Consider the following 20,150-nt stretch of genomic DNA (forward strand, 5'->3'; position numbering starts at 1 on the left):
AAATGTCCCTGAATCTCCTGTGTGTACCATTGAGATGGGATTTTCACTAAGGCTCACAGCCTGTGACTGGAGGACTACAGCATTTTCTTTGTTTCCTTGCTAACTTAAATATTGGAACATCAGGCTGGTATCTGTATTTCATTCTAAATAACGCAGAAGCAGGATGAGTCAAAGGCAGTTCACAGAGTTTTACGCTGTGATCTGTTCACCTCCCCATCTTTAAGCAGTTGATGGGACTTTCAGAATCTGCATCTCCCAGCACTTCACACTTGGCTGTGTTCAGTGTCCAGACATGTCCACAAACTAGAAAGTGGCCCCAAGAATGTGTCTTGGTAAAGAAAGAACAGGTAGCCCAGATTTGGTCTGCACAATTGCAGCACAGCCTCTGGAGAAGCGTCTGTGGTTACCAAAGAGACTTTTCAGCTGGACTTGGAGGAAAAAGTGCAGTTCCAAATATGAAGTAATTCACATATTTCTGAACTTTGTATGCTTGCACAATGTGATAGAAGAATAAAGAGAACAGAAGCTTTTCTTTTTACGTAGAGCCCAGCAAAATTAAGCCTTAGACTCTAAGTGCCTACAAAAACTAAATATATTTCTATATATACATTATATAATATACACATGTATATATTTGCAATATATAAAACTAAACTTATTTAAATCACTTAGCACAGGCAGGTTCCTGTTTGTAATTTATGGTAATACTGTCAGTAGAAGAAGAAATGTTGAATGGAGTGCTGTGAATGGGAACGATAAAGCCCGAGTTCTGTACAGGAGCTCACTGCAGAGCCTGCAGTGTATTCTTTGCTGAAAAGAGAGGACACTGCACAGTTTTATGTGACATGTCCACCTTCAGCCTGTAGGCCTAGAGAGTAACATAGTAATGATCTTTAATGAGGTTCTGCTATATGTATCATTCTAAGAACACTCCTTGGACAAGAAAAACACCATCCTATTCAATTTTCTTCAAATTAAAGGCTGAATCCCACAACCCAAAGATGAGCAGAGCATTCAAGATCCTCAGAATTTCCTGTTGATGAAATCCACCAAGTGTAGAGACCTCATGCTGTGGTTATCCAGCACTGCCAGCCCCATACAAAGGGCTTCCACATTGGGATGAATTATATTTAGTAAGAATTACTTGAAAAGGAGCACGGAATTGGTTTTTCATGTAATGAGAAAAACAAAGTCACAAATAGCAGAATCAGTGTTACAACACTGCCATAAATCTGATAAAACATCACTTTTTGATAGCTTATACTTTAAAATGTCCTTGTTTACTAGCTTGTAAATAAAATGGTTAATATGAACCCCCTTTTTTTTCCAGACACTTCATCAATTTGAAGCTTCTTTTTATAATAAATGATTCTCCCCAAACTTCTTTTTTCAGTCATTTTTGTCATTTTAGTGATGGGGAAATGATAAGATATGAGCTTTGCCCAGACACTCTTCATTTAATGGAGACTAGTGGAGAAGTTTCTAAAATGCAATGACTTAAAAGTAGAAAATAGATGGGATAATAATTTAAATCCAGCCAGTTCACTAAATATAACATGCTAATCACACCACCTGCTTTCTGGGAGAGACCTCCAGCAAACTACAGAATTTACCTTTTCAGTCTTTTAGGCTTGCCATACAACTGGTATAATTGGTAAATGCAAGGACTTGGAAAAGCAGATGAACCACCAAACAGAACCCAAATAATTTCTAATGATCAAAACTCAACATGAATAAACACAAGTCCTAAAGAAACAACAAAGCAAGGCAATAACCCTTGTTGCATCAGATAACATTAATCCCATTACATATTGTGAAAATAATTAACTCAGCTGCGACATCACAAGCTTTAAAAAAAATGGGGATCTTTTAACTGAAGAAAAAAAATTGGGTTAAATTTAGATTTTTGTTATCAACTAGAACTTCACAACGTATGCCAGTCAAAAAGTCATACAAACTGTTTTTGCGAAATATTTGTTTGTAAATGACATAATTTTAATATGAAATGAGTCAAATCTGGCAAGGTCAGAATTGTCATTTGCAAGATCATAACTGTGCCTGACAGTTAAGGAAATCTGTAGGTTGGAAGATGAATGGTCAACAATCTGTACCTAATTTAACAAGTATCTGACTGCAGATGGAAAAATGTTTTCAGAGAGGACCATATATAAATACACTGTATACATGTATAAATACATTGTATTTATATATGATATTATGTCCCCTGCTGTTGCAGCAACACTTGTTTGGAAGTCAGCGGGAAAGGCAAACTCAAGATGACTGTATGTGTTGCAATAATTTCTGCTTTCTCAGAAAGACATAAACTGCTCTTATTCTTCTCAGTAGACTCCTAACTCAAGCCTTATTATTAAATAATTTAAATATGAGCTCTGTTTTGAGTTGCACTGCTGACAAAGCCACATTCAGGAGCAAAAGTCCACCAAAATCATCAGAAATTAGCTTTTCCTTTAGTATTGAAAATGTGGAAACTAAACAATAAAGGGATACAAATTTTAAGGGACCATTTCTAACTACCTTCTCCAACCAGAACCATAATTAGAAGCGAGCGTGGTAAAAGCAGACTCCTTCACTGAACGCTTATGGAATTACTAATGCTATATTTATTTCTCATGGCTTGACAAGTTACTAGAACTCTAGGGGCTACTGTTCTGTGCCTATGTCTCCCTTGCTGTTTTTCCTTTATTAAATTAAAATATGCATATTTTACACATTGAATTGCTTTCTGTTGGTTTTCATCTGCTCTTCTTTATGAAGGTGAGAACTGATTAGACATGCAGGAAGTCCCATTCCAGGCAAAGAAAATAAAACTTGGGAATCAAAACTGCTTGAAAGCACCGTGTCTGCACAGAACAAAATGCAGAAGAATAATTTAGTCTGTAAATTAATTTCAGCACTCACAAAACGTTCTGAACTGGGAGTACAGAAACCAGCAATTAGAACTGAGGAGGGTTTGGTACAGTTGTTCCTACTCAGCCCATGGGCTTGGAACACTGATTTTGCTGGAAGACTCATTCAGCTATGGGGACATGGTCTCCTGCTATGTGATTTGCCCTTGGAGACTACTGATGACTAATCCTTTTTACAGAGGAAACAATCAACTGACAGTATTTTGTATTTCTTTTGTTGAATTCCAAAACGGGAAGAGAGAAGCAAGTGTTGCTGATTAGACATGCAAAGATTTATCACGTCCTCAAGACTGCGACTCAGGAATCAGTTCTTAATATGCTGTTGTGATCTGGGAGAAAACCAATAGTCAGTTTTTTGGACTGATGCTGATAATTTACTCCTGAACAGGGAGAAAAGTAAAAATAGTTTTAGATTAAGAAAGGCAGGGCTGAGGAAGCGAAAAGGAAATGGCAGTTGAACTCCCTGGCTCATATTAGGGCAATGGACTTTACTCTTGGGACACCTTCTGCACTTTACATTTAACAGTCTTGCAATAAAATACAAAAATAATCAAGGGAACAGAGATGAGGTTTCCCCAGTCACTATAGCGACAACAATGCAAACCTCCACTCCAGTGTGGTCTCTTTTTGTTTGTCAGCAAGAGATGTGCAGCTCTAACAAGGAGGGTGAAGAGCATTTCCAGTTTCAAGATTATTTCATGTACTGACAAATAATGGTGGAAAGATGGGGTAAGGAAAAGCATGGGTTTGATTCAGAACATGTAGGATGATGAAGGTTTTCCTTGATTCCTAGAGGAGCATCCTAACCACAAAGGGGCAGCACTTGAAGTCTGCCTTCCTGCTCCTGTGTCTGACTCGGTGCTGTTCATGAGTGGTGTCTGCTCAGTCATCCTTGCCAAACTGGAGCCCTTCAGGGACTCAGGCATTGGGGGATCTATTTAGCCTGAGATACAGATCTATCTAGTCAAAACCCATGGAATTTTCTGGTCTAAACTACAAGTATAGACTACATTTAATTTACTCTCATGACTTACTGTTATAGGTGCTCTGTACTTAGCATTTGCAAAATGAGGAAAATCATATTTCTCTACTCCTTCTGTAGAACTTCTGTAATGTTCAGATAATGATTAATTATGTTTGTCATGGAGGGAGGACGTCACAGGAACACAACAAATGCTTATAAAAATATATATACCACATATGAGTTCATTTTCTAAGGCAACTAAAGCATGGCAGGAAGTGCTTGTTCCCTCCCCCTATTTCACTTAATGTGGTAAAATAAAAAAATGTGAAAATGCACTTCCCTCCAAAAAGAAGGAGGGAAAAGAAGGACAAACGTGGGTAGATTTATGAAAGAAAGACATGATATGGGGTATTTTCCAGAGGGAGAAATTAAGGCTTCCTACAGAAATCTCCATTTGGGGATGACGAACCTTAGCAGACATGCAATTTATAAAACCAGCATAATTAAGAACAATTTTTCAGTGCAAGGACAGTTGGTTCTAAGTATCCTAACTCTTAGAAACAGCTTCTTGCATATTATCATCCCTTGCTTCTTAGAATACTTTGCAAGTTAAGACATGTACTTCATGTCAAATATTTCATGGAATTATAACCCAGTGCATACTGAAAATAATAAAATTTTATGCCTCCAGAATTATTCACAACATGGAACTCCTGCTGTGAAAACTTGTTATAGATCAGAAATGTTCTACATCCTCTTTCTTTTGAATTATGTTCAAAGAGATGTTGAATTTTAATAGCGCTATGTGAAAGAGCTGAGTGAAATCTCACTGAAGCTGCTGGACAAAATCATCACCTTTCATTCAAGATAAATGTAAGAAACAAGCAAACTCTTTTATGAAGCCTGATAACCGAAATTACAGAAGTTATCATCAAAACCAAGAGAAACATGAAGCATATGGACCCATGAGTTTCTCTAGAAACTGATATGCTTAATGCAGAGAGAGAGCATTAATCAAGGCAAGATGATTAATTCCGATAAGCAGCATAAATGTGTAAAAGGAATAAAGAAACCACGAGCACAGCTCAACAAACTAGCATTGTGATCCTGGTAGAAGAAAAGCTGAAAGAGAGGTTGGGGGTAAAACACTGGGTGAATGAGGTCTGGAAAAAAGAAGTTATTGACTGTTATTTGATTCTGTCTTTGTTCAAGGAAATAAAACTCTGTTCTTTCTTTGTAAATAAAATGGAACTCTATCAAAGCAAAACCCTGTCCCAAGGATGAATTTTCTTTCCAGCTGAGAAGAAAACAACACAGAGACCTGACAAACTGTTTAAGCACTCAGGTAAAAAGGGATTAATACCATGTGAGGACAGTCATCCAGTTTTTGAGAAAGGGAATCTTGAGGTGGAATTCCCACTGATCAAAAATAGAATCAATGAAGGATGTATTTCTCAGAAATAGTAATTGGTAAAAAGAGATGAAAACAAGACAAGATAAAATTAAAAGAAGACTTAAATCAGCTGGAGGCTTTTCAAAATTAATTAAAGTAGTGGCTGGAAAATTTCCAGAGTGGTCCAAGAGATGACAAGCAGGCAGAGATGAAATCTCTGCTTGAGCCGCCAACACAGAGCATCCAGATAGATTAGGAAGCCCTGTGGAAAAACAGATCAATGAGATAACTGACACCACAACTCCTGCAGGCTAGAAAGTTTTCAAAGAAATAGGTAAGCCAGGAAAGTTGGAACTAACTTGACACTTGCTGGCTTAGAGAAGCTATGCCAAGAATCTAAGGAGCTGGAGAAGTAAACTGGAGGGACACAGATAACCATGAAGATCTTTTGCCATTTGAAAAGCCAGTATGAGACTATTGCCTTTTTTATTATTATTTTTCTTACCACATATACAAATTTCAACACCATTTGCAAATGACCAATATCCAGGCATTTGGACCATCTCCAACCCAAACATTGTGCCTTCGAAAGACAAAAGACAAACTTCCATCAAGCTGATCTGTCAGGTCAACATGGAAACCAAATGAACAGGAAGTTGTACAGAAAATTCTGAGACTAATGGCCAACTCTAGTGGCTCAAGTTAGGTGGTACTGAAGAATGATACCTGCTCCTCTCCATCCTACCCAAAAGACCTAATCTTCCAAGAAGTGGTCTCTAGTGAGATCAATGGAACTGGTGCCTCTTCAGTTCCATAGTGGTACTATGCTTGGACCTGCTCACCTGAACTAAGAATGCTAAACTATGTGTGCCTGGACCAAGCATCATCAATGTTGTATGAAAAAGCTCTGCCTAGAAAGCAAAGGCACTGAGCTAACTATGATCTTGGTTTGGATGCGGGCAACTCGAATACAGTAAATGGGAATTTGATCGCTGAGTGTCTAACAGTACTTGCACTAAAATACTGGGCACGGGATCAACATAACAGGTTTTAGAGGGGCCTGCCAGTAAAACTAGAAAAAAAAAAGATTACCTAAAACTAAATTATCTGTTTGGTAAAACCTACAAAGTATTGTGACATTCCACAAATCCATTCATAGTGGGCCAGACTGCTTGCTACTGTAGATGTAGTCACTGATTGGTGGGAGAATATAATGAAAGTTAAGAGAAAGCAGGTTTAGAAACTATATCTGGAATGTGAGCATGAAGTGTAGACAGTCAGGACAGATCAGAAGCAGTTTGGATTTCATTGTGGGTATCAGCTGTGTTGTAAATGCCAAGAAAGTTGCCTTACACTTTCAAGTAAAACAAATGCTCTGTAGACAAGAATTTTCTAAAAGTCAGCTTGAAATGCCTACAGGAGGGGAAGCAATAACAACAGGTTCTTGCTGGGGCAGCCTTTCAGCCAAGACACGACGAAGTGGCTGATGCCCACTGTGTACCTTGGCTCTCGGGAATTTTAGCAGCTAAATCTCTGCAAAAATAAGAAGCAATACATCCAGTAAATATTGCCATGGAATGTGATGCCAAGCTCCAAGGGTTTCTGTTGGACTTGCTAAAGCATGACATTGTGCATTTAGACAAGGAACAGCAGAACAGTCCCAGATCTTTCTGGAGTCAAGTCACTCTTCTCACTATCAGCTAGAAAACTGCTTCACTGAGCACGAAAAAGGGAAAAGAGCAACACAACTCTGCAACAGCTGGCATTAAGTGGAGGAGGGAGAGGGAGGAGAACCACTGAGAAGATGTATCAGGAATGAATAATTGAATCTTTAAACAATCCCTGGTGGTAGCATCATGGAAGCACCATAAACTACAGAAAACTGTGTCCAAGTAAATATCAATGGATTGTGCCCTGACAGGAGTGAAGACTCTTTTCCATAGCAAATTCAGGTTTCCTATTCTTTACATTAAAATAGGCACTATTAGTTGAAAAATAGAACTGAACTTTTCTCCTGCAACTGGACATAAACTGCAATATCTTCAAGCCATGGCTTTTGACTTGTACACTGGATCTCCTTCATGTCAGTGCTTGTGGATGCAGTGTTTGGTGAGGAGCTCATCTCTCTGGGCCTGTTTATTACATCTGGTTGATACCCTGGGCTGTGTAAAAGGCTTGGGACAGGAACTGGCACATTGAAATGTGATCTGTAGGAAGTTTAAGATAAGTGGGTATTGGACCAATCTGGCATAGGCAGATTGTTATGTTGAAGTGACAGACATCATCAAAATAAATGTCAGGAAACACCTTTTCTATGGAACCTAACAGAAGAAATAGTAAAAGAGCATCACATCAAAAATGGACACAGCCACACCTGAACTGAAGCTGAACCATGGCTACCAAATAGTTTCTGAGGAGATGTTTATGGCAAATCTGGTGGGGAGCTGGAGTGAACTTTCACTGATGGATTACTGGGAAGAGAACCAGCAAAAAGAGCAGAAAATAGCAAAATAGCACACAAAATAGCATGAGGAAAGGAAGCAGAGAAAGAGATCTTTTGAGTATGAGGTTGGAATGGAGAAGATTGGATCACAGAACAAAGAAACAACATTTCAGTTGTAGTCTTTGTGACCATGCAGGCAGGTTGCCTAACTGTTCAAACTGGTGGGGGGGAAGAACAAAAGATATCCTTCATACTATGCTTGTATGATTAATTCTGATTTCTGCAATGCTTATACAAAGTGGGCTTTTTAAATGCCTCATTTAAAAATGAGAACGTATATTTTTCAACATGTAAAGGGGCATTTACAGGTCAAAGTACACAAAATGTAGATATACAAATATGCAAAAATAAACAATTAAAAACCTAGGCCCTAGGAATCATAAAATGTCATTAAAGAATAGCTAATAAACTATTTTACTTTCCATGTGTAACTTGTGTAACTTAAAAAATACATCCTCAAGTATCATGCCTCTTATAAAGAATCCACGTGCCAAGCAAAAAAGATCAGTCTTCTCAATTCTAGCTAACTACCAAATAGGGAAGACAAAAATCACAAGTTACTTGCAAATTTAATCCAGACCAAAAGCTCACTTGACTTCAAGCAGAAAGCATTTGCTCTGCCCTTCTAGAAACCAGTCCCAAAATGTTGCAGTGGGGATCCTGCAACACGCATATATCAAACCAGGAGTCCCGTGGAAAGGAAATATATATGGACAGACAGATTCTTGCTAGATGTTTCAGAGATGTTTATTTCTCCAGCCGCATGGCCGGGGCTGTGCCGAGGAACTGTTCCAGTCACGGGACCAAGGGTCCTTCTGCCCGCGCAGGGAACACAAACCAACCAATGGGAACGAGGCTGAGCAGGGGCAGGGAAGCCCCGTGTCTGTGCCCTCAGGGCCCCTCTCCCAGGACAACATGGCAGGGGAGGGACCCCAACACCTCACCCGTTTTATTTTAATAAAAGGAGAATGAAAACAACTGGATAAACATAACAAGAACAGTTTCAAAACAAAACAAGCCACCCTCCTGAGTCTTTAAATGTCCAAACAGATTCTCTGGAACATCTTAGGGCTGACAGAAGGGAGACAGAATTCTCTGAGCATGCTTTGTGGGGAAACTGAGGCAGGAGAGGGTTTAACTTCTTCCCTCCCCCTTTTCATCCCCCACTCGGCATTGGAAAGGGATTTTTGGGGAAACAACTGGCAAAAGCATGGTTTTGTGAGGGAAACCATGGATGAAAAAACGGATTGGGAATACACTGGGGGTAATAGGACATAGGGTAAAAGGGAAAGGTGGGATTAGGAAAGGGAAACTGTAGGGGGGGCTTACAATGGAGATATTGTCTAACATGACTACGATTTTTTGCATATATACTGCCTTTTACAGAAACACCATCAGGCCCAGTGACCTGCGATGCTTGTAACCCTTTTCTCCCTAGTACAATATTAAATTCCACCACCTCTCCATCTCCCAAGCTTGGGATGCATTTTTCAGGGTTATTCTTTTTAATAGCAGTTCTATGCACGAATATGTCTTGCTGGTTGTCACACCTTGTTATAAAACCATAATTTTGCTTAACATTATACCATTTTACTATCCCTAAGGTCTTAGCTACTATGATCTTTTTCCGAGTGGCTGCTGTTTTCTGTCTCGCTGCGTCTTTGCTCTCTCCTTCGGTCGCTCCCGTGTTGGAATTGTCGGGGCTGCTGGTGCCTGCGCGCTCTTCCCGGGGTCGCGTTCGGGGCTGCGCGGGCCGGGCCGGGCCGCGCCGCTCAGTTCTCCGTGCGTCGCCTCCTCTGGTCGCAGCTTCGCTGCCGCTGCCGGGCGCTGCACCCACGTCTTGGCCGGGCCCCCGAGCGATGACTCCCCCGCGCCCTGCTCCAGCACACGTCTCGGCTGGGCGCGGCTCCGTTCCACCGCCATTGCCGCCCGCCACCGCCCGCGCGCCTCCCCTCTCAGTCGGGCGTTCCCGGGGCTCGCTCCACCACGCGCTGCACAGGACCGGGCGGGCACCGCCGGGTCCCGCCGCGCCTCGCTCCACCACCGACACTGCGGCTTGCGTGGCTCCGCCCGCGCACGGGAACTGCCTCGCTGCTGCTCGGAGAGCGCTCGGTGCACGTGGCCTGGGCCGCACGGTCCCTGCGCCAGGCTTCCCTTCGCCAGGACACAGCTGACATTGCTCAACAGTCTCGGTAACTAAATAATATTCACGAAAATATTCTTCCATCGGCATATATTTTGACTCCAGTATTAACTGTGTCCAAACGGTTTTCCAAAAGCCCTTGGTAAGAATTAAATCCCAAGAAACATAGAAAAAGTTCTTAAACAACCATGCCAGGAAGTGTTTCAGTTCTTTCTGAGCTTGAATCAAGCTAAAATTTACAAATCGTTGTTCAAGAATCATTTTAAGTTTAAGATAAATGTCCATATGCGGCTCTGAGAGCCAAGAGTCTTCCCACGGTTCCTCCATAGTTTAGATATGGAATAGCAAAGCAAAACCAAGAAGAGGAATCCAAAGTTTCCAGGGTTTACTCACACAAATCAGTCGCTTAGGGATCGGGGATCGTTCTGCCCGCATTCTCCACCATTTGTTGCAGTGGGGATCCTGCAACACGCATATATCAAACCAGGAGTCCCGTGGAAAGGAAATATATATGGACAGACAGATTCTTGCTAGATGTTTCAGAGATGTTTATTTCTCCAGCCGCATGGCCGGGGCTCAGCGGAGGAACTGTTCCAGTCACGGGACCAAGGGTCCTTCTGCCCGCGCAGGGAACACAAACCAACCAATGGGAACGAGGCTGAGCAGGGGCAGGGAAGCCCCATGTCTGTGCCCTCAGGGCCCCTCTCCCAGGGCTACACAGCAGGGGAGGGACCCCAACACCAAAATATCTTGGACTGAGCAGTTCAATATCCACACACCCAAAATTCAATGATTTTTTCAAAAATGTCCTGATTTCTCATCAGAAAAAGTAGGAAATTGTGACATAGGGATCACTTAATACTTTCTAATGATAGGTCAGGTGATGCAGATGAAGAGATTATTTCAACTGATGCAAGCTCTTAAAATACAATGACACTTCTGAAATTGTCACACAGACGTTTTCTATCTTCAGAACAAAAACTTCTAAATTCATAATGCAAAACAAAAAATAAAAACATATGTTCATGTTGATAATAAGCCCCAGCTGGCCTCCTCCCCAGACAGCTTCTGTAAACTTTCAGACACACTTCTGTACTTCCAAAGGAGTATCTAACACATATATCCATCACACCATCAGACACATCTACCCTGGCAACATGTGTAGGTCCAAATCTGAGAGCTGCACCAGCACTAAAACACCTGTATGCCACGTAAACTCCGAATTGTGCATCAATAACTACTCCATTTAGCCCCAATACTGCAAAAAATTCTGCCCCTACTTAAATTCATGAAGCTGGGTCCTGACTGCGTATGGTAGGGAAAAGGTAAGGATTTAAGCATACTGGGGAACTGCGACATGTGAGGAATAGGTTTCAATGGGAAAATTCATGGCACTCAATGTTCGGTCCTTTCTGATCTGGAGAGTGACAATGAATTGTGGCTACACTCTTCAGAAGGTCAGGCCCTCTGAAAATCACTGAATCCTTGGCAGTAATTTAATTACAGAGACCTGGCACTAAAATATGAATACTTTGGCCTGAGGTTTTCAGTCTAGTTTTCAGATCAACTATTCCTTAGCAGGGCTTGTCTTATATATAAATGGCTTGAATATCCATGTACTAGATTTTAAAAAGATGTTTGAATTGAGGTTATTCCACCTATAATGACTCAAGCACAACATATTTTTATACAAATTACATTCCAAGAAGCACAGGAAAACTTGTGACATAAATTCAGTTTTCAAAGAGATGTTTAACTTACCTGCCAGAAGTCAGCAACAGTAGCAGGGAGAGGGCCCTGGGTGGCAATATATGCAGGGTTTCGGGGGTCATGGTCCATCTGGAATAAGGAGGAAGAACAGAGACTGGATTTATTTAAAGGAAATCCCTTGCAATGTTAGAAAGTATGCGAGGGCAGAACAAGGGATTCCTAAAAGACTATCGTGTCCCTCCATCCTCTACTGGCAAGCAAAGTATTTTATTTCTGTTTGTATGCTCAGAGGAGAAGTCTTTCCCCAAAAGACTGATGACATCAGATGAATATCAGCACACATGATGAGCAGAGTCCCATGTCCTCAACATGCAGAGTAAGATCATTTATGGTGGCTGACAAAGGCATTTATTTGAGATCAGTACTCGTGGTTTCATAGCAACCCAGGAGCCATTTGAAACATTTTTCTACACTGAATGTTAAGAATGCTCCACACAGCTAAATATGTTCTCCATTTCCACCATGCCAATCAAGGGCACATATAACTAAAAAACGGCAAAAATGGAGAACAAATTCAGTTTCTGGCTTTTCCTGGTTAGCTGATTTATCTAAATGCATGGATTTGGCCTCAATGGAGGAAGTTCTGCTTAAAGACCTTAATTATTACGTTTAATTCAAGGAGCAGAAAATTCACTGAGCAGAAAAAATAAAGAATCTAAGAAACAAAGCCATCAGGAGTAAATAGGATTAGTGTGTTACAATGAATGTTTTCGAACTGATGGGTGGTTTTCTTGGTTCTAAATCTTAGGACCCATCCTGCTGAAAAAGAAGATCTGCTGATAGGATTAAAAAACAAACAAACTCATTCTAACCCTGAACTGGGCAAGACAAAACTTTGAACATAAAGAAAAGAGACCCATTTCAGCTCTGAGATGTGTGGGTGTGACTCAGTGACACTGAAGTCGGTGAGAGTTAACTTATACCCATGTAGCTGAAGGCAGAATTTGTCTCAATACACAGTTCTGTTCTATAAGTAAGGATCTGAATAAGAATGAATGTGAGTCACATTTGCATTAACAGGCATCTCCTGAATTTATTCATAGCCTATCAAAATTTTCAGTGATGGTACATGTCAGCGTAAAAGAAGGCACCTCATAATTATGTGCAACATAAAAGAGGGAAGAACCATAAAAGAACAGATGTAAGTTATTCTAACAGGACAACAATATGATGAATGTTGCAAAAAGGAAGAGATCACTTTTATGTTTCTAATTTTCTGATGTATAATTAAGCTGGACTTAATATTAAAATTCTCCATGACAAAACAACACAGGTAAAAAGTCACTGAATCCATTTAGACTAAAAGCTTGCTTCTGATTCACCACCCATTGTTAGAAAAAACCTTGACCAGGATGTCTATAATACCATCATTTTATTCCAAGTTTCATTGGGATGCTTCTCTTATCAGCAAATAAATCTTCCCAACAAGCAATTGCTCACAACGAATTTCAACCTTGCTTTCTTTGCCTTTTGACAAAAGCAATTCTGATAGCAGAACATTTACTGCTGTGGGTATTCTGAGATCAGGGAAAACTAGCTTTATTCAGAAATCAGTATGAACAAAAAAACCCTTAGGAAACATTTCAGAAGGGGCAACTTTTTTTGTTTGCTTTTGGGTTTGTTTTTGTTTTGTAAGAATTGAGACACTGAACTAAACACAGCTGAAAACAACAGCAAATGTGATCAAGCAAAGTCAAGCTTAAAAATGGGGGACTTTGTATTCTCTATTACACTTGAAATAATTTGTTGTTGTTTTGTTTTGAATCCCAAAGATCTACAGGATTTAAACTTGCAGTGAAACCTTAGAAAAACTGATCTACAACAAGGAGGATGTGCTACTCCCAGTGGAAATTGTTGTGGGCTGCATCCACTTGAAAATGATGTCACTTCTCCAACAGGCAAGAGCTTGGCTTGGAGATGTAACCAACAATAAATATATCAAACTTTAGAAAAATAGTAATTTATTTCAAAATCTTCTAAAATTAACTTTTTTTTTAATGTAGACGTGCCAGAAAACAAAGGCAGAAGAAATCAAGGATGATGCAAATAGTGCTGTCATGGAGGAAATACTTCTCAACATTCAGCTGATAAATCAGGAATAGGCCAATCTTGGCATTTCAGCATTAATCAACCTCTGTCACAAAGGTGCTGTTGGAACGTGGCAAACATTACAATAAGCACAGACTAGTGAAGTATATCAGCAGATTAACAATAATTCAAAAGACAATTACAATTATTACATTCCAAGCACATTGTGTTGAACAAAAAACAATTATGAGCAGAAACTCTTCTTGCTCGGAGCAAATAGAAAATGGCAGAAAATGCTATCACACTATTAAATGATCTTTAACTGAACAAAAATAAGAGCAAAGTTTAAACTAATTAAATGAAATTCCTGGTTTCATCAATTTTGTATTACATGCACTGTTTAAAAGACCACGTATTTCAAGAAAAGTGTGAAAAATCCGTAGTCTGGTCACATTCAATTTAATGTGAGTAGGTGGTGGCAAGGGACAGTTCTTGAATGTTTTTGTTATATTCTTTTTTATTCTCTCAAGGTCATCAAGAACACCAAGGGCATCTTAATCTATCAAAGTTAACAGAAGTTTGAATAAAAAAATAAAGTCAGTAATGGGCTTTAAACTAACTAATAAAGGATCAAGTAAAAGGCCTTTTTTTTAATGTCAGTAGTCATTATCGTCTTTCAAGGATTTCAGATTCCTCACTTCATGAAAATAAAATAGAAAATGTGTTCTCCAGAGAAGAATGGAGAACTCCAGACCCCATACAATCAAGTATTAAAACAAAAATTGATTGTTTGCTAACATTTTACAACAGAACAACCTTCAGAAATCACCCTAATAGTAATTGTTCAAAAAGAACAGGATTTTTCCCTCTATTTCCCATCAAAGCACCAAGTTCACAAGGCTTACATCAGAATGGGATCGAATAGCCATTGTTGGAAAGAAAAAGCTGCAATTATTACAACTGTTCTACTGTGGTAGAATTCTCATTTTCTGCTGCAGTACAGCACAGGCAAGTCTGGTGATAATGTTTCAATCTATTTTTCCATGATTTTATATTAGGGATCAAGGATTACTATAACTGGCCCTGCAATTGATTGTGCTGATTTCTGTCACTACCAGTATCAAAAGCAAATGAAAAGATAAAGGACGAGCACTGAGATTTCTTGTTGGAAAAGAAAAAGTAGAAAAAACTTTAATGGCACAACTTGTGTTTTCCTACAGGGCTTTGTAGGATATGTTGACTTACAGTACCTTAGAGTAGGAAAATATATGAAGAACATTATCATAACTGGTTGCATCTTGTTAATATCAGACAAGGATTCCACCTTTGCTTTACTACAGAATAAAAGCTACACTGTTGGTTTTTCCTTCAAGAGTTCTATTATCCAGCTGCCTTATTCTAAGACTTTGCAAGGATTCCCTGAAGAATGCTGAATTTTGTTGAGTTTTTAGATAGAGATTGTGCTGCTGCACGATTTCACTGATAATGCTGACAAAATACAGAAAAATCAATACGTTGTGGGAGCAAATCCTTGACAGTGGTACATGTAGATTCTTGTTAAGCAGTCTTGTAAAACTGCAAACTGAAGTAAAAGTGTCAATAGGCATCAATGACCATTTTGAAATATCATGTAAAGGATAACAGTGATTCATTCTTTCCTTTTACCTTCCCTCTCAGCTTGTCAGATCTTTACTTTCCACTTACAAAGATGCTGGGTGAGATGTGGTCTCAGTCACACCATATTTACCTTCATCTAAATCCTCTGAGTCCATCTGAAATATTCCTGAATGATGAGATCAGAATGAAATCCAGTGTAGAACAAATGTGACAGAAAGGAAGTTGAAATCTGATTAATGCCTTGAAAAATTTGTATGGATGCAAGCTTCTGTGTGGTTTCCAGACTTAATGTGTCTACAACACCAACAAAATCTACTTCCATGTATGTATTTATTACACAAAGTATAGACAGTCTCTAAAAGAAGAAAAAGTGTATTTGTTTTTGCAAAAGAAAGCATATCCAGCAAATGCAGATGAACTTTGTAATCACATTCATCTAAGCATTAAAATTAAAAAGGTAGACTAGTACTCATCTTCATGTTTGAATTAAAATTTAAAACAATTTTTTAAATCTTTCCTTTCAAGCCCCTAATGGAATGAAAGAAGCAAATCTGGTTGCCTATGCCATTATGAATTTCAGAGTCTATTCTTGGTGATGAAATTTGTATGCTGTATTTGAACAAACTGTCATGCTAATGACATTCCTCAGTCTGGTGTCTTCAATAATAAGCAAACTGAGTTTTAAAATGTAGTTGATGAGATTTTTTCTCTCTCAGACACCCTATGAGGAAAAACAGAATTTCCCATTTACTTTCATGACCTCTGATTTAAAAGCAAAGATTGCACATTATTTACTACTGGATGATTTTCCTGAAATTTAATGAGGACTAAGTACAAATATGACAGAAGTAATTATCACAGTTTTATTCTGCACAGTCAGAGTCTCCTTGTGCTGTAATTGCAAGCCTTTCATTCAGCTGCCGATACCAGAGTTATTATCATAGTACTTTATGTTATTTCAGAGAGGAGGGGAACAGATTTCTACCTCACTTTTACCGTGCAAATTTATCCTAAGGACTCATTTAGCCTGGCCTCATGCTACAGCAAAATTAAAGACAAATGGGAAGAACTTGGACTAAATCTTTCCTGATTCTCTTCACCCATTCCCAGTTGCAGTGAAGCCATCAATGTAACCCCAGTTTTCACATCATATTGTGAAGTATTGAGGTGTTGAGGGGGAGAAGCATTATTTAAAAGGAAGAAACATGTGGGCAGGTGGCCAGCTCATTGTCTAGCACGGGGATTTTTTTATGGTGTGCTGCTGCACTCATTTAGGCTTCAGTGAAGGTTGAGTGAGCCCCAGCTGGAGACTGGACCACTGACCCAGAAGCTGGAGATACCCAGCGACATGTACAGGACTGGCAGCCTCCCTCTCCGAAGCTCAAATATAATTACTTCATTTTATACTCTTCCTGCACCAGACAGTTCCCACACACAGGGAGGAAAAAGCTTCTTCCAGTCAGTTCATCCCATACTGATCCTGTGCTAGCAATGCTCATCTCACAACAGTGCTCACTCCTCACCCAGGCACTGCAAGGAGAAAACGCATCAGGAGCATCACTGTATTGACAGGATAATTACTGAGGTTATTTAAGTTGAAACAGTCTGAAGGAAAGAAACGGTAGGATTTTTGCAAGAGTGAGTGAATATCAGCTGTACTGATATTCCACATCTACTGTGTGCTTACAAAGACACTGACTAAATGTGTGCCTGCTACCCGAAAAGATCTTGGGTAAAAAGCAGTAGAAATAGCACATATGTCCAACTCTGTATAACCACAGTAAATATTGCAGAATCAAATGCCCAATACAATATTGCAGTAGGCATTTGAAGTGGGGAGAACAGAGACTGGATATCTCTGCCACTCCTATATTCTACCTCATTACACAAAAACTACACCAGATTAACAAATATGTTTACGCTAATCTGAGGATATTTAATTTGGTTTGAATTTCAACAGTTTGCAGGGAATCTTTCCAGACCATGGGCTTGCAAAGCAGGGATTTCCTCCTATCAACCTCCCACTGCATCACCTTCAGGGAACACTTTGATCTATTGCTTTCAAAATATCAAAATGATTACTGGCTTAGTGGAACAAACTCATGTAACTAAATAGAGCATCTCTTTCCTTGGAATAGCAGGTCTACACAAATGTCAGCTGTGGCACTTCTCACTGTAGGGTCTCTCTCCTACCATGAAGAAGAGGAACTTGAAGACTTTTCTTGGCAGTTTTTCTTGGCTATGAAATTTACTGGGCACTTGTCCCAATCTAATGCAACACTTGTGAACCCACTTATTTCTGGGCATAGAAGTATTTCTGTAAGAGATATAAAGACAACCATAAGAATTTTTGCTTCATCAGTGTGACTTGTATTGAACAAAACCCTTGAGTCTGGGAAAACTACAAAGATAAATACCTTCTAACCCTGCAGAAGGACCCTTATTAAGAGCTAGATGGAAAGGGAAGATTGCAACCCTTTGTAAAAAAAAAGAGTTAAAGCTGAGGAAGCAGAGACCCTCTGCTTACATTAGCTGTGGGCATCCTGATAAAGCAAACCTCTTCCCAGTTCTGTCAATGGGATAGCTTAGTCCTGTTTCTTCACTTCCAACACTACTTAATCTAATACTTTTCTCTTCAGTGTAATTAAAGAAACAGTTACACTATAATCCAGAACTACAATTGCAACGGATATATACACACATGCAAGATTTTATGCTTTTTCCAGCCAAATTTGTGTACTAAAACTAGTTAAGCTGCATCTACACAGACTTTTGGGCAGGTTGCAGAAGCCCAGTTTTTCAGTAAAAACCCAGCATTTGTACTGCTGTCAACACTGAACCTGGCTTAGCACTGTCTACAGATGCTGTAGTTCCACTTTGATACCATGTCGTTGCCATGTGAATTACAACCAAGCTCTCACAAGAATACAATATCTCACTTCCAGTTATCACCTCCCACTCCTGTCCTTCCCACAAAAATTCTCAGTTTCTACTATCAGATGAAGGCTTGACCAAACATAACTCACCAGATGGGTCCTGAAGACAAAAACAGAGCACTGAAGCCCTGGAGCTGGACCTCTGGGTATGATTTTACAAGCAGGCTACATATTCCTTGGAACACCAACTTACTGTGATCCCCTGATCCCGGTGCCAGATAGAGCTTGGTCTAGTCAGAGACATACCTAAAAGCAGTCTAAAAACTCTAATCTGTGCCTATCTACCCTTGTCCTCTGAAATGGAAACTGGCAATGCCTTAACATGCAGGTGCTTTGGTTTCCCCTCTACCCTAAGCCAAAGACAAAAATATCCCAAAGGTGTTTTTTGGCTTCTGTGTGTTTTTTAACTCCTTGAATAAAGTGCTTTTATGTGTTGAAGGAAATGAAGCTTTTGAACTCTGCTGAAACAAAGATCAGGGAACAGTTTCTATCTAGCTGTGGGGTTTTTTTAAGAAAAAGAAGTATTGTCAACAACATTGGAAGGAAGCAGCCTGTAATTTCATGCTGTTGCAAATTGTCAGCTGCCTTGCCCACACAAAGTCATTTAACTGGGGGAGTGATACTCCCCAGAAAAATGAGCCAGTAATGGCCTATACAGCCCACTGCAGTGAGATCTAATTCTCCATCCTAAGTTCTTTCTCACAGTTGCCCTATAATAACTTTTTAGTGCCTAATTAATGTGAATAAAAACCATGAGAAAAAGTGACTGCAATACCAGCAGTCCCACGGAGGTCAAGGACACAGTGTTTTTTTCCCCCTTCACGTGGATATCCTGACACTTCCATTGAGATGCTAGGACAGGGCAATGCTTCAGGCATTACCATACCTATTTGGTGTCTACAGAGACCTTTTCTCCCTATCACCTTTCATGGAGAAGAAAGGATTCACATTCAGCTCACATAGTCATGGGAAATGGCAGCTGGAGTACCTGGACACAAAAATTGGACTAACCTACTTTGCAGTTGGAATGAATTCACAGGGGCTAGGGGAACCTGTTCTTGCTTCCAAAACAGCAAGCTCAGAAAAGAACCAGGAGAGCTACAGCACCACCAGACTGTGCATCACTAGGTCAACAGAGGAAGAAAGGCAATGGGAAATGTCACTTCCTAATGCAGAAGAAGCTCAGAAGTCTGTGGAGCTCAGCTCTCCATGCCTACAGATACCATTCCTCCTACTGTAGCTAGCAGGACAATGCAAAAAAGAACAAACTATTTTTACCCCTCAGAGAAGGAAAAGCTCCACTAAAGTAAAGCATTGAATTTTATGATCTCTAAATTAATATCTAATATCAAGTACAGAAAAACTGACTGACAGTATTACAAGGTAGAATGAGGGTTATCTAGTGACTGTTTCTTAGTACATAAACTTCAACGGTATTACATGCACATATATTTCTCTTCAATTTGAAAGGACAGGCTGAAACACCGGTGTTGTGAGGTGCTCACAACCTGAGATTAGCAGTGAGGTGCCCACAGTGAGCCTATTTTGACAATAAGGAATGACAAGGATCAACTATCTGGAATACTTCTCATAGGTTACCGTACTTACAATTGGACTGGCATTGATGTAATCTGAATTGTCGTGGCTACTTTCACCTTTCAGACATATCCTGGAATGGTCATCTGCAAAGGAGAAAATAAGAGAAGAAAGTTTCTATACCAGTATTCTACCCATTTTAAGTTATTATTAAATTAATGTGCTTTTCAAGACAGGTAAATATCAGAAAGGATATGTCCTTCTGACTCCCAACCTAGCCATAGGGTGGATACAGACACAGAATCATAGCCTGACCCAGGAATGAAGCAATGG

At 39.8% G+C, this 20,150-nt stretch overlaps 1 protein-coding gene across 4 annotated transcripts in view; it reads right to left on the minus strand.

Annotated features, from left to right (window-relative positions):
• The window catches only part of PTPRN2 (protein tyrosine phosphatase receptor type N2), a 659,325-nt gene that overhangs the window by 36,983 nt on the left and 602,192 nt on the right, over window positions 1–20,150 (minus strand). For all 4 annotated transcript variants that reach the window (XM_032099269.1, XM_032099287.1, XM_032099259.1 and 1 more), the window contains 2 exons: window positions 19,890–19,963; window positions 11,692–11,769 (listed from right to left, as the gene is read on the minus strand). In XM_032099269.1, coding sequence (XP_031955160.1) covers window positions 11,692–11,769; window positions 19,890–19,963 — 152 coding nt within the window. The remainder of the gene's footprint in view (window positions 1–11,691; window positions 11,770–19,889; window positions 19,964–20,150) is intronic.

This window comes from Corvus moneduloides, chromosome 1, assembly GCF_009650955.1.
Source record: "Corvus moneduloides isolate bCorMon1 chromosome 1, bCorMon1.pri, whole genome shotgun sequence".
Classification (NCBI taxonomy): Eukaryota; Metazoa; Chordata; class Aves; order Passeriformes; family Corvidae; genus Corvus; species Corvus moneduloides.